General features: G+C 42.2%; 1 protein-coding gene across 1 annotated transcript in view; it reads left to right on the top strand.

Annotated features, from left to right (window-relative positions):
- Window positions 1-2,633: 2,633 nt before the first annotated feature.
- Lhcgr (luteinizing hormone/choriogonadotropin receptor) overlaps window positions 2,634-25,157 on the top strand; it is a 61,257-nt gene continuing 38,733 nt past the window's right edge. Inside the window, exon 1 of the mRNA XM_046425990.2 lies at window positions 2,634-2,791. Coding sequence (XP_046281946.1) covers window positions 2,634-2,791 — 158 coding nt within the window. The remainder of the gene's footprint in view (window positions 2,792-25,157) is intronic.

The following is a 25,157-nucleotide window of genomic DNA, read 5'->3' on the forward strand; positions in this document are numbered from 1 at the left end:
CTGGTGATATTTAAGATCTAACTGAAATTAATCATAGCAAAATTTAACAAAACTCATTATAATTGTAAACTTTCTTCCACATGAACAACCTCACCTCTTTATAAACAGAATTTTACATAAGGCAAGCTACAAGGAGTTAATATACACACCCCAACTTCTCCCCTCAACAATATGGCAGGAGCTGCAAAGTCCAAAGACCCTGTCTCTAAATAAAATGCAAATGAGTCTTAGGGATTATGAAACCATCCCCTCCTACAAATAAAGAAACCAAAGATCAAATCACATGGCTGATGACAGAGCAAGATAAAAAATCCCAAAGTCCTGATTTCCCAGTCCGTCTCCAACCAGAGTGCATAATTAAATAATTCCTCCTGAAATAGCCACTGTGCTCAAATATGCAATAGTAGTTGAAAGCAAGCATTTTATATAAACACAACAAATAAGTTATGGAGTAAAAAGAAAACACCACATAAAACATGAGACTTAAAATAAATTCCATTCAGCTACCTTGAATTACTCATTGCTACTTTCTTATAATTCAGGCCCACAGTACAATCATTTGAAAAGTCCAGTACTACCTCAACCTCCCTATCAAAATCTGACAAAGCTAAAACAGAAGAGACAATGTGACCCCAAAATAGTCATGGTTGAGGTTTATGCAGATAGACGCAGTATGGTTGAGAAGAAACCAAGCAATGTTAAGTTCTTCACATAATTTAAGCATCTGCTATAGACCTGAGCTTGGGTTTCATTTATTTATTCTATTTCTCAATAGTTAAACATGGAACACCTACTAGGAACTAGAAGCTGTGACATGCTCTTGATGTACCAAAAAAAAAAAAAAAATCAATTGACAGGAAAGCAAAATTCTACCCAAAATTACAGTGTTTTGTATTACAGAAGAACTACTAAGCTATGTTGAGTCAGAAAAGTCACACAATGGAAATGACATTGGTTGTGTCTAGAAGTACAACCAGGAGTCTATCTGATGGAATAATGGGAAAGGGGAAAAAAATCATTTCAAATATTGAGAACAACATATGCAAGGTATGAAAAGTATAAGGAGTAATCAGATAAGCAGTTGGAAAGGGAGATCCAGAGAAGACCTTATTATAGACAAAAGCATTGATTCTAGCTGGGCACAGTGGTGCACGCCTATAATCCTAGTAGCACGGGAGGCTGAGTCAGGAGAGTTGTCAGTTCAAAGCCAGCCTCAGCAATGATGAGGTGCTTAGCAGCTCAGTGAGACCCTGTCTCTAAATAAAATTCAAAATAAGTCTGGGGATGTGACTCAGTGGACAAGTGCCCCTGAATTTAATCCCCAATACCCTCCTACCAAAAAAAGCATTGATTCTGTGCCATTAAGCACAATGTGGCCAAAGCCAAATTATTTTCTAAAACAATAATAATCTACCATCCTTGGCCAAGAGACTGGTGACTGAAGGAGAGTATCTTTGAGAATCAGCTTCAGAAATAAATCTATTTTTATGTTTCCTGTCTTGAGAGCTTTAGACACCCTCCCAGCTCTGAAAGTCCACTTCTTCAAGCAAGACTTCTAGGATTTCTAGAGTCCAAACAAAATCCTTGGAAGAAAAAAAAACGCTTAATGATCAAATTAGAGGCAAAATTATACATCCCATGGTTACCATAAAATCTGATCTCTTTTCAAAGCCCCTTGGTATGTAAACTGTATAGCAGTATTTTTGCATTGATGAGAGACAGTGGATGATATAGCTAAGAGTCAAACAGGATTTCTCTATTTATAAGTTGTGTTTTCTTTTTTTTTTCCCTCCCCCCTCCCCCAGGGAAGTCACATATCTCTTGGGACACCATTTGTCTTACAGTAAAAGCCCTGCTAGTCTGGCATGAAGCTCAGGCATGATGCAACGCAGGGCACCTGTCATAGGGTCTATATTGGGCCTTCCACTGGGGCAACTGAGTTATGTGAGGACTTACCATATAGAAGCCATAAGGAATATAAAAATAAATCTGAGTTGAATTTTGCTCTCATGGAACTCACAATCTCTAGGGGAGGTCACAAATAGCTATCCTGTAAGGAGAGCAGTTACTACGAGAGAAAACAGAGGAATCACTGGGGAAGCTGGGAAGAGAGAGAACTTGCAGTATGAAGGGACTTGGTCGGAGAAAAGGAACTAGGATCTGGCGTTGAGCCTGAAGACAGGAGAAGCTTCTGAGAAGGCACTTTGACTCCTTCCATGTGTTTGCAAGTATCCATCTGACCCTCTCACGGATGAAATAAGGAAGTGCCACAGATCACCCAACTTCACTACTGCAGTTCTGCAGCAGAGCAGAATTGAGAACTCCCCACTCTTCATCCAAAGCATTCGCCACATATCACTCTGCCTCTTAAAACTGGGACCATTTGCAGGTGTCGAGGACAGGACTCGTTAGGGAAAGCAGCAGAAAGACTGTGATGGGGCAGTTGACCAAGGTTCCAGGACTGGGAGAAGGGACTCAGCTGGGGCTGTGAAAGGGGAGAGCAGGGGCGGGCCAGGGGACGGTGGGTGGGAGGGCAGACCGAAGGGCGGGCAGCGGGCGCGGGCCGCCCTCGGGCTGGGGGCTGTCCAGGACACTGGCCCAGGCTCGGGAGCCGGCACTCAGGCTCGCTGGCCATGGGGCAGCGGTCCCCAGCGCAGCGGCTGCTGCTGCTGCTGCTGGTGTTACCGCCGCTGTCCCGAGCGCTGCGCGGGGCGCGCTGCCCGGAGCCTTGCAACTGCGCGCCCGACAGCGCCCTGCGCTGCCCCGGCCCACGGGCCGGCCTCACCAGACTGTGAGTACACCGCGCTGCCCTCCCACGAGGGACCCTCGCTCACTCCAGGCCACCTGCCCTGCCTACTTCTTTAGCCCTCTTTGCTGAAAGCTGGGAGAAGGATGCTTCACCCTATCAAACTTCCCCTTTAGGATGATGATACTCCTAAGGTTGTCTGTCACCCAGTCCCCCTGGTAGCCCAGACCCGCACTTTCTTCATGTTTGAAACCCAGGCAGGGGGCATGGAACTGCCTAGAAGCCCCAAGAGACGTCCTGCTTTCTGCCTCTGCGAAAGCGAACATGGGTGCAAGGCTCTTTAATCAGCAGTGGTCGCCGCCAGAGAAGTCTTTGTGTAGTGTTTGAGCCTGGGCCAGCCAGGTCAGTGGGCTCTGCCACCCTATGGTGCCAGAATGGAGTGCTCAGCCCCTAGGGCCAGGGTGACCTGATTTATCAACAAGGATGCTGGCGGGCCTACTCCTCTACCTGCATCCTGGTAAGCATACAAGTCCCTGCCTTGGCCCTGCCCCCAGATATTCTTGCACTTCAGTCTAGTAAGCTAAGCAATGAAAGGCCTTGTGTCTAGTTCCTAGTATGCCCCCACCTTCACACCCACAGACATGATTAAGGGAATGTGTGTATCAGCAAGCAGGTGCAGGAGGCTGTTTGTTGAAGTCATACAGTAAATAGGAGGAGGGGACCATCAGGTCTCCTTTCTTCCATTTAGAAAAAGGTTCCACATATTACATGATTCTATTTAATATGAATAACTGGATAGACTGAAAGTAGATCACAAGTTCCTAGGGGTTGAGCAAGTTGGGAGGCAAGCCTTACTGCTAACAGGTGTGGGGTTTGGGATGAGGGAAAATATCTAAAATTAGATGGTGGCAATGGTTGTACATGAACATACTAAAAATCTTGATATTGTACACTTTAAATGGGTGAATTTTATCTTACATGACTTACATCCCAATAAAACTGTTAGGAAAGAAATGTTGGGGGTTGTATCCAAAACACACCTGGCCAGGAGGTCTTCAATATGTTTGAATTACTTGAGACAATTGGATTCTATGTTGGGGATGGAAAGAGACCACCCCCATCTTCTTTGGACCCCAGCTGCCTGTTCATGGAGGAATTCACCCTCTCCTCAGGGCTGGACTTTTCCCTGTGGAAGAATTAATGGCCTTCTGGGAATAGTTGTGGTTGAGAGAAACAGTTTAAGGGTTGAGGGGTTTATATTAATTAGTTTCCATTAATTATCTTGTCAGCTCCATTCCCTGAAGGTGATGACCATGCTGATAGAATTTGTTTCAATCAATCAACAAATCCATGGAACCTGCCTTCCAAGTTCCAGCCCTTGCCCTTCCGTGATAATCCTCCTGTGTTTCTCTTATGAATGATTGTGCCACTAATAGCAGTTTTCACTTGCTCAGTGCTTACACAGATTAGAAGAAACCATGATCCAGAGAGATAGAATAACTTGCTCAAGGTCCCATAACTATTGAATAGCAAAGATAGCACTTTATCTATTAAATATCTTTTTATATCTATCTTTGTAAGAAAATTACCTCTTCCTTAATTAAAAAATACTCCCAATTTCTCCAAGTTTGGTACTGGGTGGAGAAACCCCTGTAGCAGGGGAGAGGTAAGGAATGGGTGAGACAAATCCTAGCTCACCTGGGATTCAACTTTTCACTGAGATCTCACAAAGCTCCCCCACAGTGCTGCCATAATTATGCTGGCCTCAGGAGGGGACCTTTTCCCTGAAAAAAAGCTGAAGAAAAAACAAAAACCAAAATACTCTATCTCATTGTCCCACAGCATGGTTGGAAAAAGCCTAGAACTAGAAGCCATTAAAAGATTTTGTGAGTCTGTGTGTGTGTGTGTGAGTGTGCGCGCGCGCACCCGCATATTAAAGCCAGGGTCTCAAACATATTAGGCAAGCACTCTACCACTGACCTACATCCCCAACTCAACTTTTATTTCTGAACCATATTTTTTTGCGGTTATGGAGACTGAACTCAGGGACTGGCATATGCTAGACAAATGCTGTACCTGTGAGTTACATCCTCAGTCCATCCTCAAGATTTAACAGTGCTGACTAGAGTGAGGGGTAGAAGTGGGAGACCCACACAATAAAAGGATAGCTGGCAAGTCTGGTTCTCAAACAGGAGTCTGTTCTCCAGGCTCTGAAACTCTTTACCATCCACAAGGTATTCTGGAGAAAACTTCTACTTCTTCCCTCTGCGGGCCCCATCTTAGCATCCACCCCTGCCTCCCAACATCCTCTCCAGGATATTGAGAGCCTTGAACCAAACATGATAACTTTCACAAGGTCATGTTTCCTGTGGGCCAGATGACTGAGCGGTAACCTTGTCTTTCAGGTGAGAATCCAATAGAGGCAGAGCCTATGTATGATAACTTTTGGCACAACACAGTGACTCCAACATCCATATGACAAGAATAATGTGTATGAAGCAACAGGAAGGTTGTTATTCAATGTTTCTCAAAGTGTGATCTGGACCAGCAGCATGAGCACCCAGGAAATGTTAGACCTGTGTTCTCAGGACCCACTCCAATGAACTGAATCTGAAACAGTGGAGGTGGCACCTAGTAGTCTGCACTTTGGCAACTCCCCTGGGTGATTCTGATGTGTGCTCAAGTCTGAAAAACAGGGCATTGTTTTTTTTGTTTGGTTGTTTTTTTTTTTGTTGTTGTTGTTGTTCTTTTTGTTCTTCTTCTTTTTTTTTTTTTTTAACCCAGGGGCACTTAATCACTGAGCCACATCCCCAGCCCTCTGTATTTTTTTTATTTTGAGACAGGGTGTTGCTAAGTTGCTAGACTGGCCTTGAACTGTGATCCTCCTGCCTCAGCCTCCCAAATTGCTGGGATTACAGGCATGTGCTACCATGCCCAGGCATTGTTCTTCATAGATATAATCCTCCTGGAGAGCAAGAAGTATATTTTAAACTCCTAAAGCCATACATTTTCCTTCCCCATCTTCCCCCTACCCACCATATACACAACACCCACTTATTGCAAAAAGGCAATAAAATTAAAATCTTAAAATCAGAGAGAGATAAAAAATAAGCAAAATGAAGGAAAGTTTGTTTTATTAAAAGAGGAATAGAGGAAGGAATCCATGGAAAAGGATAGACTGAAGGTATAAGGGATGAGGAAAGAGTCATATTTATTGGAGGAAGATCTCAACAAGGAAAGAGGGAAGCGGCAGTTTAATAAGATAAGGGAGGAGTTGATTTTGAGAGAGCAGGGATAGCTCTATGTCCTGCGGAATGGAGATAGATGTCAAAGGATAACTCAGTGTTACTGCTGAGGACAGGAAAAGTGGGCAGGCTCATGCTGACATCCCTTGTTCTTGATGATGACTGAATGAAACAGTAAGTAATCATTATAAGATTAAAAAATGTTGTGAATAACAAGTTTTCAGGAGTTCATAAAAAGAAGAGAGCTGAAATTATGAGAAGACTGCAGTCTTGCACTAACTTATCCATAGGGCTTGGCTCTGCAGAAAGAAGGGGAGCACCCCAGACTCTGGGGGTTGGGGTAAGCAAGTACCTCAGAGCACACTGAAATTCATCAGCATCCATCAGTAGATGATCGTTTATGCATCAGTCATTTCAGGTCTTGATAACTCTACTTTCTAAGACCTTCATCTAGAGTTCACTATTTGTTTTAAAAAGTAGAAGAAACAAGTGCAGGAATTATAATTGCTTGTCACTGATGAGCCCACTGCTTGAAAATTTTGAAAATGGCACTACTCAAATTGTTCATCTCTTTCCTCACCTTCCTTATTTTATTAACAACACAGGTATTTAAAATCTAAAATATGATACAAGAAATAGCCCATATTTTCACTTGTTCTAATTGATTTTAATTTTTTTCCTTTCCTTTCTCTTTCTTATTAGTTCCAGGCAAATGGAAAGAAGGGGGTGAAAATCTCACCTTGCACATGGTTATATAAAGATCTTTGTCTCTATGACAACAGAAAGGTTGATCTGCTTGATATGGAAACAGCTTCTGAAAAATCTGTTAGTAAGAAAATGCTAATAATAATTGTGGCAATTTATTTTTGAATGTTGTGCCTGCTAAACAGAGACGAAACTTTTAAACTATATTGTAAGATACAATCCAAAGACTCTGGAAGGATAAAAAGTATGTATCCACCAGTCCAGTGTCCCTCTTCTTTCCTGAGTGTCTTTCTCTTCCTTGGAAGTCAGGGTCCCAAACAGCACTTCAGGCTGTAGAGGTAGGCACATATGGAGGTGGTGGCTTCTGTCCTTGAAGTGGCAACACACCCCAAGAAACTAGTCTAGGTGGGAAAAGAGAAGACAAGGCTGTAAGGTTTTAGAGAATAGGTTAGTCACTATAGCATGAAGTCCCCAAGGGATGACTTCTTGGGCCAAGTGTGAAGAAGATAAACCTTGAAAGAAAGAAGGGAAGAAGAGTCACACAGAAGAGTCCTTGCTGGGGGCTGGGGTTGTGGCTCAGTGGTAGAGTGCTTGCCTAGCATGTGTGAGGCACTGGATTAGATCCTCAGCACCACATAAAAATAAATAAATAAAATAAAACTATTGTGTCCATCTACAACTAAAAAAAAAAAATTAAAAAAAAAGTCCTTGCTGAAAACCAAAGGAAAAGGCTGAGTGGACTCTTCCCTCTTCATGCTTCCCCCAGGTTCTCTGGGGGGAACTTTTTTTTTTTAAGGGAAGATAAAAAGCCATCAGAAATCTTTGAATAGTTTCTCAGAGGGCTGTACAAAAAGAAAATGAATTCTATTATGTAATTCTTGACTAATAATAAACTTACAATAAAAGTCCTTCTTAGGTGGCTGGTTACAAAGACATTAAAACCATGATTAGGAGTCACTTCCCCATGAAGCCTTCCTGGATGTCCACCACCAGAAAGTCCATGCACCGCTCCTAGCCTCCAGCTTCTCCCCCAATAGGTTTGCTTTCATAACCTGCACTTGCATGCATTTTTGCACATATCCTACCAGAATATAACCATTTGGTCAATGTGTACCTGTTCTTCTGGAGCAGGATTTTTGACCTTCAGTACTTTAACACTTGGGGCCAGATAACTGTTTATTGCAGGGGACTGTTTTGCACATCCTAGGATGTTCAGCAGCATTCCTGGCCTCAAATCACTAGCTGCCAGTAGCACTGCCCTCCCAAATTGTGAGAACCAAAAATGTCTCTAGATAAATACTCCTTCAGTCCTTAGTTTTAAATCAATGTGCTAGAGCCCTCTGAGAAACTATTCAAAGATTTCTGATGGCTTTTTATCTTCCCTTTATCTGAAGAGTCCACTCAGCCTTTTCCTTTGCTTTTCAGCAAGGTCTTAATAATGTAAGATTCCCAGAATTTTGCATTTATTATTATTAAAGGGTTTAATGAGCTACATGATGACTAAAATGAGCAGACAACTACAAAGGAACAAGGAATTAATGCAAAAAGGAAGCGTGTTTGTTAACTAGCGTGGTACCATATCTAAGTGTCATTTCTTAAATCTCCATCCTAAGAATGGGAAGATGAAAGGGTGCTATGAGAAGTGGAGGACGTTCCTTGTGTCGCAGTTTATGTCAACATCCAGGTCCTAGAATCTGCAGGCTCTCAGTCTGTCCTGTAAATGGGAAATAGCAGATATACCAGCTGCAGAGAAGCAGACCTTAAGCTTACCCTTATTAGTAGATCCCATCTAGATGTTTTAATTTTGGTTGTTTGTTTTTAACTCTCTCAAGACGGAAGGCTTAATCCCCAGCCCATGATTCATTAAAAACAAAGAAATCAAAAACAAACAAAAATATCAAGGGAGGCTGAATCAAGATAGATGGGTTTCCAGTGCAGGATACCAGGTTAACAGACCCCAGGAAAGCAGCCACAGTACAGAGAGGAGCCTAGCAAGCTCTTGCAAGAAGAATATTTTGACCTATACTCAGCTTCCCTGCAGCTGGGCCAGAAGAAAAATCTCAGATTTCAGAAAGTTAATGTCCCACTTTCCTACTTCACCCCCTTCTTTAGAAAGAAAGGAAGAAAGGAAGAGGGAGAGAAGGAGAGAGGGAGGGGAGCGGAGGGGAGGGGAGAAAGGTACAAGGTAGGAGTTGATCTTGAACCTCAGTTCTAATTCAGCCCTCCCAGCCATGCTTTTGAGACAATTCTTAAACCTGGTTGTGCTAATAAACTCCTTATAGGAAGCTTTGGGAGAGCCAAATTTTATTAGTTTAAAAATCATCTTTGGGGCTGTGGTTGTGGTTCAGTGTTAGAACGCTTGCCTAGCACGTGTGAGGTTCTAGGTTCGATTGTTAAAATCACATAAAGAATAAATAAATAAATAAAAGTATTGTATCCATCTGCAACTAATTTTTTTAAAAAAATCATCCTCTTGGGAAAAGTGAATGATGTTCACTAGCAGGATACTAAAAAATAAGCAAGAGTTCCCAAAATCTCAGTGAAGTATAGAGCCAAAAAATTTCACATCCAGATCCCTTTGGCATTGGATCCAGCTCTCCCTTAGAAAGCAGTGATTGCTTGGGATTCTTCTTCATTGTTGTTTTTATTACAAAAGCTGTAAATCAGGTCAACTCAGAGATCAGCTCTGCTCCTTTACATACTTCTATCTTCTTCCCAAGACTTTGATTTGGCTTTCTTTCTCCTCCCTCCCTCCCTTCCTTTCTTTCTTTTCCAGGGATTCAACCAAGGGATGATTTGCTACTGAGCCACATCCCCAGCCCTTTTTATTTTTTGAGACAGGCTTCACTAAGTTTCTTAGGGCCTCCCTACATTGCTGAGACTGGCTTTGAACTTGCAATCTTCCTGCCTCAGCCTTCTGAGTTGCTGGGATTACAGGTATGCTCCACCATTGACTTCTTTTCTTGAAATGAGGTGACAGAGGTCTCTTTCAAAACTATTTTCTCCCAGAGTGGCTGCACCACACAGTGCATGTATAACTCTGAGCTTACTCATGGGACTTTGTTGTGGTGGTGGTGGTCCTAGGAATTGAACCTGAGCTATATCTCCATCCCTTTTCCCTTTTAATTTTGAGTCAGGGTCTCATTAAGATGCCCAGGCTGGCCTCAAATTTGCAATTCTCCTGCCTCAACCTCCCAAATAGCTGAGATTACAGGTGTGCACAACTGTGCCTGGAACATGTGAGGTTTTAAAGCCAGTTCAGTCACAGTGATAGAGAAAGGCCCTGTTGCTCAATTGCAGATCTGAGAAGGTAGGCTCCATGGAACCGTATATGCTGTGTTCCTGCAGTTCCCTTGGTTCAAGAAAAAAACAAACACTTAAAGCCAATTTTAGCAAATTTCCCACCAGCTTTATATATATACAGAAAAAAATTAAAATAATCCTACCTACCAGGCAGGTGGGCTCTCTGATTTGGTGGGCAGCTTCTAACAACTGCTATACTGGATCTTCATTACTCTTAGCTTCCATCTCACTGGGAGATAACACCCCCCTCCCTGGCAGCAAACCACTCAGAGCTCTTCTCTGTGTGGCCCTAAACCATAGTTCTTGTAATGCCACCTGAGCTAAGCTCAGAAAAGTCCAATTTATAAATAAAACGCAACTTTCAGAATGAAGATTTTATCCCTTGCTGCTGTTACATCTGTCCTTGGCTCTGATGCAATGAGATTATGCCTGGGTTCCTACTCCTCCTCATGACCAGCAGCACACAACTTTCCTGAGCCCACAGGGGTAGGAACTCAGGTGCGGGTTTAACACAGGCCTCAAAGTATCTGATCAGTAAGACAAACACAAGGCAGACCTGACTTCTAGTACCATTAGCATTCCCTAATTTGCATTGTAGGTTTTTACTAGTGACAAAACCTCTATGCTCTGTTTAAAAGGGGTGTGATGATTGCTGCCTCTGAGTGGGGCCTGCTATGATGAGAATAAATAAGACTATAGTGCCCAAATTAGTAGGAAATAAAGGTTTCACATGACCATAAAGTGGTATTGTTACAGTCTCATGAGGCAAAGAAAACTGAAACCCACTGCCCATACATGAGGTTGAGCAGTAAATACCTATTCTCTATCCGGGACAAGCCTGTAAAAAAGAGTTTTGTTGCTAGAAGGTATTAATTAGAGAAAATTACCCACTAGGTCTTCTCAACCTGTAAGTAAATAAGTTAGAATGTCAAAATAGCAGAGGTCATTATTGCCTGGAGTCTAATATTCTGGCCTTTTCAGCTCAAACTGCATTGCCTCTGAAACATCCCTTCTAATACCTACTATAGGTTGTTTTAGTCCAATCTGCACAGTAGGGCATCTAAGGCCATTCTGTATATTTTCCTTTCCCCATTCCCCATCACTAAAGCTCAGGCTGGACACAGAAAAATCTTCAGATCAAACTTGCTCACCACTCAGGAACTATGCTCTGAAATGTACAGGATCCAGACATTATCCCTGCCCTCCAAGAGCTTACAGTCTTCCAACCATAGGAGATGAAGGCCCAGTTCTCAAATCATTGCAGGAAATGCAGAAGGTGATAAAAAGTAGCAAAGGTCAAAAATCAGGTAGGAGTTCAGAGCAGGAAGCCATCCTTTGTAGCCACAGTAACAAAGGAAACTTGGTGGAGGGTTAGTTCTTCAAGGCTCACTTTTTATCACAGCAGGTGGCCAAGCAAACAAGCAAATGTGGTGACCCCATAAACTCATGACTGGCCTTTGACACCAGGTTAGAAAGGCTGCTAGGAAATCACAATGCAAAGCCTTCTATTCTCTCTCTGACCATCAGCACGTGCTCTGTCTGTGTTGTGAACATATGATCAATGGAACAGAGGAATACTTCACCATGGAAATTTGGGGTGGGGCTCTAGTTAAGGCTTTTCTCATGTGCAAGCATTAGAAATCAACTCTGACAAATTTAATCATAAGAGAAAACTCAATGAAAGGATAAGGAGGTAGAAGGATGCCAGCAATAACTGAAGAGAATCTGGCATCTTAGCAACAGGAGGTCAAGGAACTTTTCTCTAGGTTCCACCTTTTAAATAAATCGGTTCCAAAGACTTCTCCTTTCTGTCTCTGTATTGTAAGTTTTCAATTCCCAAGAAACACAAATACACACACACACACACACACACAGCATAGAATCAACCTGCTCTATCAGTGAGATTTTTCCACCATGATGCTACTAGTAGTGGCATACTTCCAGAAGAAAGGGGTATTTTTGAGCCAAGCAACCACAAAAATTGGTGTCTATCAGAACAGATAAATTAGTGAAAAGTGAAGGCACATATGCCAGTAATTTCAGGTACTTCAAACCCATCCTCAGATTAATTAAAAGTATATGGTATGTCAATAGCAACCAGCATTTACACGCTCACTCAAAAGAGGAAAACAAATATTTTTAAGTGTCAAGCAAGAAAAATTTGTAATGAAAGGGCTTCCTGAAGCATATCTGCAATGTCACTGCCCTGACAACATAATATTCTTTGCTTCTGAAAAATATTTTTGAGAAATCATTAGAAATGACACAGACATTCCCCAGGGAGAATTCAACATGTAGTTTTATTTACCAGAGTTATTCTTTTCATGTAACATTATTGCTGGAAGAATTAAGGGCTAGATTGGGTTATTTTGTTTTGTGTCTTTAGAATACTTTAAATGGTTTTGTGTAAGGGCTTAGGTATGTTTACCATTTTCCTCTGAGGCTTTATACTTTTAAATTAGTTGCTGCACAAGTAACTTGGAAAATCCATTATCCAGGGAATCTTCTTAACATTTTGGTTAACATGACAATTCACAAACTCCACCACAGCAGCTTCTTTGGTGCTCTGGAATGGCTGTCTTGGAGAAGAGTCACTCAGATTGCGCTTTTCGGTAGGAGGGTTCCAACTGACTGAACTTCTTAAAATCAATGAGCAAATGGAAACTCTGCAGAATGGTTTGCTAGAGCTAAAATATTTAATGGAAAATTGTTCTTTATCATTTCTCTAAAAGGCTATCAGGGGCTTATCTTAGTCCAAAAGAAAGATACCAAATGGGAATGTCTAACCTTCTTCACAGTTGTCCTATATGTAATCAGTGGAGAGTCAAGACACAGAGACGAGTCATAGGAACTTCATAGGCTGAAGAGTGACTCATGACAAAGTCAGTTCCAAGGTACAGGATCCACCTACCTACTTGCCAAGGAAGTAGAGTTGTCATGAGGTGTAGCAGAGGTAGCTTAAACTTTTTACAATAAGTTGTTGTAAATTAAACCTCTTACTGAATTACTATCTTGTGCTAGATGTTGTACCAGTATTATATAAACATTTAAGCTAAAAAAATGTATATATTTAACACATTCTATAGATTTGGAATGAAGCCATGATTTGAATCCAGGCATTCTGGTTCTAAAGTCTGTGCTCTGTGCACGCTGTATTGCTCAAGAGAAAAAGCAAGTGCAGTTATATATGGAAGATACATTACCCAAAGTATATGACTTGAGATGGACCTTTACCTAAGAGTAGAATTTGGCCAGCAGAGAAGACTTGAGATGTGCATCATGGTGATAGAAACAGTACTAATGAAGGCAGGAAAATGTGAGATGAGCTCAAGAAGCACAAATGGTCTGATTGTCTAGGGAAACTGTCTGGTAGAAATAAGATGTGAGGCTGAGGTTGTAGCTCAGTGGTAGATCACTTGCCTAGATGTTTAAGGCACTGGATTCGATTTTTAGCACCACATAAAAATAAAATAAAATAAGTATTGTGTCCATCTACAGCTAAAAAAGAAAGAAAGAAAGAAGATGTGAATCCCTTTTAAATTTCTGGTACCTACATTGTAAAAGTTTTTGAAAGGTGAAATTAATTGTAATGCAATATTTTATTTAATCCAGTATGGGCAAAATATTATCATGTCAATATGTAATCAGTACAAAAATTATTAATAAGTATTTTACATTATTTTTTCTCACCAAGTCTTCAAAGCCTAGTATTATTTCATACTTATAGCTCATCTCCATTCAGACTGGACATATTGAACATTACAAGTCTAGTATAATAGTTACATGAACAGAGAGTATGTGATATAACTGACAAATGAAGAATGAAAATTGAATGAAAGACTGAGACATTTGTAGGAACCAAGGGGAAGCACAAAAGAGACTTGAGCACTAGAATGACATAGAAGGAGCTATCAGAAAGAATGATCTAGACCAGGCAGGGGAGAGCCAGAATAGAGAAATAGAATAGGAAACCAATTAAGGGCCCTAGAATAGTCAAGGTTGAGAAAAGAATGGCCAAAAGTGGCAGTGGGTAAGGAATAAAGCAGCCAGAACCAAGAGACAAGACAAGAAAGCAAAATCCACCAGAGACAAGGTCAATGGTAGAACGGAGGACATGGTAGTAAGCACCTGGTAAATTCTCAAATAAGTTCCAGCGGTGGGGAGGTGGGGAGGTGGGGTGGGATAAATGCAACAGTAGACATTAAGCACAGAGGAGGACAGAAAAATGAGAGAAAAAAATATTCTGGCAGTCTCTAAAGATTCAAGAATAGAAATTTGAACTGCATCCTCAAGTTGAAGACTGGGCACAAACCCTCAATAACCCAAGGTTAGGTTTTCACAGGAAGAAGAAAACACTGTGTAATAGAGTGTATCGACAAACACCAAGTGAACAGTGCAGATGTGATTTAGTTGGCGGAGGACACCACACTGGACCAGGAAGAAATGACCTAGATCTAGTCCAGCTCTGCCCTTAAAATTACCATGTGCTTTCAGGGAAGTCATTTCACTTTTCCTCACTTAAAATTCTTCCTCTGTAAAGTAGGGGCTTGGACCAAAAGGACTTGTAAGCAGCCCCTTTACTCTGACTCCATGAGCCTAATACAATCAGTGCTTCAGGCTGTAGTCAACTGATAATCAAAACCTCTGGGCTATATTTTTAAGGGACATTCCAAAATTTTCTGATGTAAAGTTTATCACATTGGATGTCCACCTATACTGACTTCATATTTCAGTTAACACTGAAGCCTTAGCTTCCTCTAGGTAAATACTGAAGAGGCTAATAAATGAAGACATTGCCCATAATGAAGTTACTAAACAGATGAACTCAAAGTCTAAAATCATTTGAAAAAGGAGAAAGTCATTTTTATTTCATTCTAAGATGAAAGCAAGTTTATTATTGAGCAGGTTTGAAAAGAACACAGTAATTGTGGCTGGGGATATAGCTCAGTGGGTAGAGTGCTTGCCTCACATGCACAAAGCCCTGGGTTCAATCCCCAGCACTACCAAAACAAACAAACAAACAAACAAAAAAACAGTAATTTTAGTAAGTCTCTGTTAAAAGTAGAATAAGATCTTATGTAATAAATACACAGGAATTAACATTTCTTCAAATTTAAATAAATAAAACCCCTTCCATTTCAATAAGTTCATGGGGCTGAGGGCTTTGGCCTTCTCTGATTTTTCTTTTTCCCTCCCTTTGATTTTATATTGTTTTAAAATTCAGGTGTAGCCCTAGCAATAAACTAATTGTCTGTGGAAAATGGATGGATGTTTGTGCTGTCTTAAATCGATAATATAGATGGTTTTCTTAAATAATTAGAAGGTAGTGAATAAAAATATTTCATTTCTGCCATGTGTTGGACAGAGGAAAAGCAAGGTACCAAAGATGCACACACTCCCAGGCTTTGAGGATTCCCGATTAATACTGGATGTCTTCCCTGACTCTCTTCTTTCTCTGGAGCTGCTCAGCCTGTGGGCTTCAGAGGGTGGTCCTGCCCTGAGAACTAGCTTGCACTCTGAGAAACCAAGGATCCTACAGTTATAATTTACTTTCTGCAATACCTGTCTTTAAAGAGAGGGGGGAGGGAAGAGGAAAGATCTGTGTGTCTACTGAACCCTACTTTTCATTCATCTAGGGAGTTTGCTATTTAAAGGAATCCCGCAGTGAATCCTTCTGTAGAACAAAGAACCCTTTGATAATGCAAATGTCTCTCAATTGATAGGTTTTTTTTTCTGAAGCTATTTTTATAATGTTTTCTTCACAGAAACTTTCTTTTTTTAAATTTTTTTTTATTTTTTTTTTATTTTTTCTTGTTGGTTGTTCAAAACATTACAAATTTCTTGACATATCATATTCCACACTTTGATTCAAGTGGGTTATGAACTCCCACCTTCACCCCATACACAGATTGCAGAATCACATCAGTTACACATCCATTGATTTACATATTGCCATACTAGTGTCTGTTGTGCTCCGCTGCCTTTCCCATCCTCCACCATCCCCCCTCCCCACCTCTCCCCTCCCCTCCCCTCCTCTCTCTCTACCCCCTCCACTGTATAACCCTGAGGGTCTCCTTCCATTTCCAAGCAATTTCCCTTCTCTCTCCCTTTCCCTCCCACCTCTCATCCCTCTAAATGTTAATCTTCTTCTCATGCTCTTCGTCCCTACTCTGTTCTTAGTTACTCTCCTTATATCAAAGAAGACATTTGGCATTTGTTTTTTAGGGATTGGCTAGCTTCACTTAGCATAATCTGCTCTAATGCCATCCATTTCCCTGCAAATTCTATGATTTTGTCATTTTTTAATGCAGAGTAATACTCCATTGTGTATAAATGCCACATTTTTTTTTATCCATTCGTCTATTGAAGGGCATCTAGGTTGGTTCCACAGTCTTGCTATTGTGAATTGTGCTGCTATGAACATCGATGTAGCAGTGTCCCTGTAGCATGCTCTTTTTAGGTCTTTAGGGAAAAGACCAAGAAGGGGAATAGCTGGGTCAAATGGTGGTTCCATTCCCAGTTTCCAAGAAATCTCCATACTGCTTTCCAAATTGGCTGCACCAATTTGCAGTCCCACCAGCAATGTACAAGTGTACCCTTTTCCCCACATCCTCGCCAGCACTTGTTGTTGTTTGACTTCATAATGGCTGCCAATCTTACTGGAGTGAGATGGTATCTTAGGGTGGTTTTGATTTGCATTTCTCTGACTGCTAGAGATGGTGAGCATTTTTTCATGTACTTGTTGATTGACTGTATGTCGTCCTCTGAGAAGTGTCTGTTCAGGTCCTTGGCCCATTTGTTGATTGGGTTGTTTGTTCTCTTATTGTCTAATTTTTTGAGTTCTTTGTATACTCTGGATATTAGGGCTCTATCTGAAGTGTGAGGAGTAAAGATTTGTTCCCAGGGTGTAGGCTCCCTATTTACCTCTCTTATTGTTTCTTTTGCTGAGAAAAAACTTTTTAGTTTGAGTAAGTCCCATTTGTTGATTCTACTTATTAACTTTTGTGCTATGGGTGTCCTATTGAGGAATTTGGAGCCCGACCCCACCGACTGTAGATCGTAGCCAACTTTTTCTTCTATCAGACGGCGTGTCTCTGATTTGATATCAAGCTCCTTGATCCATTTTGAATTCACTTTTGTGCATGGCGAGAGAAAGGGATTCAGTTTCATTTTGTTGCATATGGATTTCCAGTTTTCCCAGCACCATTTGTTGAAGATGCTATCCTTCCTCCATTGCATGCTTTTAGCCCCTTTATCAAATATAAGATAGTTGTAGTTTTGTGGATTGGTTTCTGTGTCCTCTATTCTGTACCATTGGTCCACCCGCCTGTTTTGGTACCAGTACCATGCTGTTTTTGTTACTATTGCTCTGTAGTATAGTTTGAAGTCTGGTATCGCTATACCGCCTGATTCACACTTCCTGCTTAGCATTGTTTTTGCTATTCTGGGTCTTTTATTTTTCCATATGAATTTCATGATTGCTTTCTCTATTTCTACAAGAAATGCCGTTGGGATTTTGATTGGCATTGCATTAAACCTATAGAGAACTTTTGGTAATATCGCCATTTTGATGATGTTAGTTCTGCCTATCCATGAACAGGGTATATTTTTCCATCTTCTAAGATCTTCTTCTATTTCTCTCTTTAGGGTTCTGTAGTTTTCACTGTATAAGTCTTTCACCTCTTTTGTTAGGTTGATTCCCAAGTATTTTATTTTATTTGAAGATATTGTGAATGGAGTGGTTGTCCTCATTTCCATTTCAGAAGATTTGTCGCTGATATACAGGAATGCCTTTGATTTATGCGTGTTGATTTTATATCCTGCCACTTTGCTGAATTCATTTATTAGCTCTAATAGTTTCTTTGTAGAGCCTTTTGGGTCTGCTAGGTATAGAATCATATCATCTGCAAATAGTGATAATTTAAGTTCTTCTTTTCCTATTTTGATGCCTTTAATTTCTTTCGTCTGTCTAATTGCTCTGGCCAGTGTTTTGAGAACTATGTTGAACAGAAGTGGTGAAAGAGGGCATCCCTGTCTTGTTCCAGATTTTAGAGGGAATGCCTTCAGTTTTTCTCCATTCAGAATGATGCTAGCCTGAGGCTTAGCATAGATTGCTTTTACAATATTGAGGTATGTTCCTGTTATCCCTAGTTTTTCTAGAGTTTTGAACATAAAGGGATGCTGTACTTTGTCAAATGCTTTTTCCGCATCTATCGAGATGATCATATGGTTCTTATTTTTAAGTCTATTGATGTGGTGAATAACATTTATTGATTTCCGTATATTGAACCAGCCTTGCATCCCAGGGATGAATCCTACTTGATCATGGTGCACAATTTTTTTGATATGTTTTTGTATCCGATTCGCCAGAATTTTATTGAGGATTTTTGCATCTAGGTTCATTAGAGATATTGGTCTGTAGTTTTCTTTCTTTGAAGTGTCTTTGTCTGGTTTAGGTATCAGGGTGATGTTGGCCTCATAGAATGAATTTGGAAGTTCTCCCTCTTTTTCTATTTCCTGAAGTAGCTTGAAAAGTATTGGTATTAGTTCTTCTTTAAAGGTTTTGTAAAACTCTGCTGTATACCCATCCAGTCCTGGGCTTTTCTTAGTTGGTAGTCTTTTTATGGTTTCTTCTATTTCCTCAATAGATATTGGTCTGTTTAGGTTGTCTATATCCTCCTGACTCAATCTGGGCAGATCATATGACTTAAGAAATTTATCTATGCCTTCACTATCTTCTAATTTATTGGAGTATAAGGATTCAAAATAGTTTTTGATTATCTTCTGTATTTCTGAAGTGTCTGTTGTGATATTGCCTTTTTCATCCCGTATGCTAGTAATTTGAGTTCTCTCTCTTCTTCTCTTCGCTAGCATGGCTAAGGGTCTGTCGATTTTGTTTATTTTTTCAAAGAACCAACTTTTAGTTTTGTCAATTTTTTCAATTGTTTCTTTTGTTTCGATTTCATTAATTTCAGCTCTGATTTTAATTATTTCTTGCCTTCTACTTCTTTTGTTGTTGTTTTGCTCTTCTTTTTCAAGGATTTTGAGATGAAGTGTGAGATCATTTATTTGTTGTTTTTTTCTTTTTTTAAGGAATGAACTCCAAGCAATGAATTTTCCTCTTAGAACTGCTTTCAATGTGTCCCATAGATTCCGATATGTTGTGTCTATGTTTTCATTTATCTCTAAGAATTTTTTAATTTCCTCCTTGATGTCTTCTATAACCCATTGATCATTCAGTAACCTATTGTTCATTCTCCAAGTGATGTATGCTTTTTCCTTCCTTCTTTTATCGTTGATTTTCAGTTTCATTCCATTATGATCAGATAAGATGCATGGTATTATCTCTACTCCTTTATATTGTCTAAGAGTTGCCCTGTGACATAATATATGATCTATTTTTGAGAAGGATCCATGTGCTGCTGAGAAAAAAGTGTAACTGCTTGATGTTGGGTGGTATATTCTATATATGTCGATTAAGTCTAGGTTATTAATTGTGTTATTGAGTTCTATAGTTTCCTTATTCAACTTTTGTTTGGAAGATCTGTCCAGTGGCGAGAGAGGTGTGTTGAAGTCTCCCATGATTATTGTATGGTGGTCTATTAGACTCTTGAACTTGAGAAGAGTTTGTTTTATGAACATAACTGCACCATTGTTTGGGGCATATATATTTATGATTGTTATGTCTTCTTGGTGTAAGGTTCCCTTAAGCAGTATGTAGTGTCCCTCTTTATCCCTTTTGATTAACTTTGGCTTGAAATCTATTTTATTTGATATGAGTATGGACACTCCTGCTTGTTTCCGAAGTCCATATGAGTGATATGATTTTTCCCAACCTTTCACCTTCAGCCTATGTATGTCTTTTCCTATCAAATGCATCTCCTGTAGGCAGCATATTGTTGGGTCTTGTTTTGTGATCCATTCTACTAGCCTGTGTCTCTTAATTGGTGAGTTTAAGCCATTAACATTTAGGGTTATTATTGAGATATGGGTTGTTCTTCCAGCCATATTTGTTTATTTCTGTTACTAAACATGGTTTGTTTTCCTCTTTGATTATTTCCCCCCCCCTTTACTGTCCTACCTCCCACTGTTGGTTTTCATTGTTATTTTCCATTTCCTCTTCCTGTAATGTTTTGGCGAGGATGTTTTGAAGAGATGGTTTTCTAGCTGCGAATTCTTTAAACTTTTGTTTATCGTGGAAGGTTTTAATTTCATCTTCCATCCTGAAGCTTAATTTCGCTGGATACACAATTCTTGGTTGGAACCCATTTTCTTTCAGTGTTTGAAATATGTTATTCCAGGATCTTCTAGCTTTCAGAGTCTGTGTTGAAAGATCAGCTGTTATCCTGATTGGCTTGCCCCTAAATGTAATCTGCTTCCTTTCTCTTGTAGCTTTTAAAATTCTCTCCTTATTCTGTATGTTGGGCATCTTCATTATAATGTGTCTAGGTGTGGACCTCTTATGATTTTGCACATTCAGCGTCCTGTAGGCTTCTAGGGTTTGGGATTCTGTCTCATTCTTCAAGTCTGGGAAGTTTTCTCGTATTATTTCATTGAATAGACTGCTCATTCCTTTGGTTTGGAGCTCTGTACCTTCCTGTATCCCAATGACTCTTAAGTTTGGTCTCTTAATGTTATCCCATATTTCTTGGATGTTCTGCTCATGGTTTCTTAACAGTCTTGCTGAGCTGTCTATGTTCTTTTCCAGTTGAAATACTTTGTCTTCATTGTCTGATGTTCTATCTTCTAAGTGTTCTACTCTGCTGGTAGTATTCTCCATTGAGTTTTTAAGTTGGTTTATTGCTTCCTGCATTTCTAGGATTTCTGTTTGTTTGTTTTTTATAACCTCTATCTCCCTGTAAAGTTGATCCTTTGCTTCCTGGATTTGTTTGCGTAATTCATTGTCGAAGTGATCTTTCATTGTCTGATTTTGCTGTCTTCCTTGATACTCCAGATCATCTGAAGCATGTATATCCTGAATTCTTTATCTGGCATTCCATCTGCTGCAGCTGTTACCTCTTCTAAAGTTGCATTGACCTGCATTGCTTGTGGTCCTTTCTTTCCTTGTCTTTTCATACTGCTTGCGTTTCTTTCCTGCAGGCGCGGGTGGCGGCTCTGCTCTCTCCTTATTCCAATTGGGGTGTCGTGGCTACCACGCCGGCAGGTCACTGGGCCTGTTCTGGGCGCTGGCAGCAGCTCTGTTCTGCCCCTACTCCAATTGGGGTGACAAGTGTACCACGCCGGCAGGCCACCGGGCCTGATCTGCCGGTCGGTTGCAGGTTTGCCTACCCTGCAGGCGCGGGCGGCGGCTCTACTCTGCCCCTACTCCAAATGGGGTGACGTGTCTGTCGTACCGGCAGGCCACTGGGCCTGTCCCGCTGGTCGGTCACAGATCTGCCCACCTTTCAGGCACGGGTGGTGGCTCTGCTCTGCCCCTACTCCAATTGTGGTGTCGTGACTACCCAGCCTGCAGTTCGCTGGGCCTGTTCCTGGCACGGGCAGCGACTCTGCTCTGCCCCTACTCCAATTAGGGTGGTATGTGTACCACGCCGGCAGGCTCCTGGGCCTGATCCGCCGGTCTGTCGCAGGTCTGCCTACCTTGCAGGCGCGGGCGGCGGCTCTGCCCTGCCCCTCCTACCACGCCTGCGGACCGCTGTGCCTGATCTGCAGGTTGGTCACAGGTCTGCTCACCCTGCGGGCACGGGTGGCAGTTTCGCTCCGCCCCCACTCCAATTGGGGTCACGTGACCACCACACCGGCAGGGCCTGATCCGGGCGTGGGCGAAGGATCTGCTCTGCCCCTACTCCAGTTGGGGTGACGTGTGTACCACGCTGGCAGGCCGCTGGGCCTGACCCGCCAGTCTGTCACAGGTCTGCTTACCTTGCAAGTGCGGGCAGCGGCTCTGCCCTGCCCTTCCTACCACGCCCGTGTACCCCTGGGTCGCGGGTCTGCCCACCTTGCGGGTGCGGGTGGCGGCTCCGCTCCGCCCCCTCTCCAATTGGGGTCACGCGGTCACCACGCCGGCGAGCCGCTGGGCCTGCTCAGGGTGCTGGCAGCAGCCCAGCTCCTCCCCTCTGGCTCGAGGACAAATCGAGAGAGACTCGGGTGTCTGTGCCTCACCCCCCCTACCAGGAGACCAACTGTTTCTGTCGCCGCTGGTATTGATGAAGTTCTCTCCTCCGCCGCTTTCTGATGACATCAGATCTCTGCCATGTTGGTATCCTATGTGAATGGCAGCATTTCGTTCCCCTTGCCGGGCAACCAAAGCAACGGGTGAGTCCTGACCGGCCCTCAGCAGCACCCGGACTGAGAAGCAGTTTCCGCGGGCTCCTAGCCCTGGGCCAGGGCAGTTCCAGGAGCCGGAACTCGGCCGCTCCATGCTCGGTGTATGCTCTGATAAGAGCAGACTCCAAGAAGCAGCCTCCCCTGGGCCAGGGCGGTTCCGGGAGCTGGAACTTGCCGCCCCGCGCTCGGTGCTCGCTCTGATAAGAGCAGGCACTAAGAAGCACCCAGGCACTGAGCCCGAGCAATCTGTCTGCAAGCCACAGGCGACTGGCAGCCTGAAATTACCTGTTCTATGGCTGAATGAGCTGCGGTCAGTCGAAAACAGGGATGGTGACGTCAGCTTTTCAACATGGTGGCCGCTGGCCTCCTCTGTGGTCTACCGGTGTGGAGAACCGAGATGGACCGCTTCCTTCCCCCGTCTCGAACCCAGAATTCAGCCCTGAGTACGGTGCTTGCACGGCTGGCAGAAACTGCAGCGCTGTATCCCTGCGTCGCTATCTCCTCGTTTCCCAGCGCGCGCTGCAGACTCTAGCCGCGGGGCGATTTGCTGAATAAGCAGTGTTACCCTCAGTGCGACAAACCTCTCGCGTTTGAGTCCCCGTAGCCGATCCTCATGCGATGGAAATCCTTCCTCCAGGTTCCGGAGCACCCCACTATTCCTGGAAATTCCTAACAAGATAGCCTTTAGCCGTCCTGACTTGTCATACTCCCACACAGTGAAGCAGCACACGGGGGCAATGCACTCCCCTCGCCGCCATCTTCTCACAGAACTTGATAGGTTTTTATAAGCAAAGATTTCCAAACCACAGATTCCTTGAAGAGGAGACACAAGAGCCCTCCTGAAGAGTAATGAAGCTCTCCAGCTTTGAGGGTTAGTTAACAACTTAGTGAACTGGACAAATTGACTCCTTCCAAGGTCTACTATGCCATTAAATCCAAAAAACAAAAAGAAGAAGGATCTAAGCCCCATCTCTGAGGACCTAAGAGACATTAGAAATGACAAAGGAGGATATAAACTGACATTATTTTCAAGATAATTAGACTTATCTGAATACTGTAAATTTCGCCATTGCTGGACTCTGGCACAGGTAGGAGCTTGGCAATTTTGGGTTGGCTAGGATGGAGATGACGTCAGTTGCCCAAGTGAAAGAGTTATTAGAAAGAGCTCAAAGATAGAACTTTCCTGAGTAAGCCCACCTTGAGATAAGAGGGCCACACCTTTATTCTGCACACCGATCACTCATTAGATGAGGGCTGCTCAGGAGAGAAGATATAATCCTTGGTGAGATAGCAATCTTAGAATGAAAGTATAATTTCAGGAGAGCAATTTAGTTGAGGGTTTCTGCCACCCACTCTCTGAGCAGCTGGGAGAATGAGCCTCTGTCCTAAAGGATGATTCTGACAAGCCCACCAGAGCATCCACTAGAGGAGCTAACTCAACTATACTAGGTAGCCCCATCACAGAGTCCCTAGCTGTGCCAGGGGGCCCAGTCTGAAAGTCTGAATCCATCAGTGAGAGATACTAGGTTGATTCTAACAAGATAGCAATTACGAACTGGTCTGGAGCAGTGTTCCTTTAAGAACAGAGATGCAGGGATTGGGAATCTGGTGATTGGGAAGAAGGGAAGGCAGGAACTAGTTGGAGCCCCACTCCTAGATGGACTTGAGGGATAGCAAGCAGTCTTCAGGATAAGGAGTCAAGGCAAATGCAAGCACCAACATGGCATGGGCCATGCCCAGGGCTTCGTCAGAGTCATAATCAAATACAAGACTCCCCAGATGAGAGGGTGAGGTGACTTCATTTCAATCCTAAGGAGTAGAGACTGCTTCTACTTTAATCCACAAATGGAAGGGTTGAGGACCTGCAGATGGGATTAATGAGTAGCTGGATATTTCAGAGGTTATGACACTAAGGCAGCCTTAATCATCCCATCTAAGTATTTGTTTTTTTGTTTTGGGGGATTGGTACCAGAGAGTAAATTTAGGGGGCACTCGACCACTGAGCCACATCCCCAGCCCTATTTTATGTTTTATTTAGAGACAGGGTCTCACTGAGTTGCTTAGCACCTCACTATTGCTAAGGCTGGCTTTGAACTCATGATCCTTCTGTCTCAGGCCCTAGAGCCACTGGGATTACAGGTGTGCACCACCATGCCTGGCTCACAGTAACTCTAAATAGTGTTGATTATTACTAACATAATCCACTAGTGAGGTTAGAACCCTCATGACCAATCAACATCCACCTTTGAACACTGCTGTAATTGGGGATCAAGCCTTCAAAACGTGAGCTTTTTTTTTTTTTTTTTGGTGGTGGGGAGGGTCATTCCAGATCCAAATTATAATAGTCTTCCTCTGTTTTAATTATTTATTTTATCCCCTTCTCCCACTTCTGTTCCTCAACTCACCATAGACAACCAATCCTAACATATGTTCATGTGTTTTATTTTAAAATTTCTAAGGTCTTGTGTGTAGGTAGTTTAATTCTGCAAATAGTGTTATGTATATCAAATTAGTTGTTTCTCTCACTCCCATGATTCTAAGATTCACCCAAGCTGTTCTGTGTGCCTTCAGCTTCCGAGTGTTCATCTACTTGGTTAGGTATGTACTGTGTACATTGTACCTGCATCCTTACCCAGGAATGGACACCTAACTCCCAATGCCACAATGTGGTCAAGAAAATTCTTGTATAGGTCTCCTTAGGTATCAGTTTAAAAATTTCTCTGGGATGTAAACAGGAATGGAATTGTGGGGTTATTTAGATAATTGTTCACATTGCTAAAAGTTTCTGGCATCTTAGGAAGAATAATAGAGGCATCCATCAGAGAAGGAAGCACCTACACAGGGTGTAAATTGCAATGGCCCTTAACAAATCA

This window comes from Marmota monax, unplaced genomic scaffold (assembly GCF_021218885.2).
Source record: "Marmota monax isolate L192 unplaced genomic scaffold, Marmota_monax_Labrador192_F-V1.1 WCK01_AAM20220418_F8-fsc00015, whole genome shotgun sequence".
Classification (NCBI taxonomy): domain Eukaryota; kingdom Metazoa; phylum Chordata; class Mammalia; order Rodentia; family Sciuridae; genus Marmota; species Marmota monax.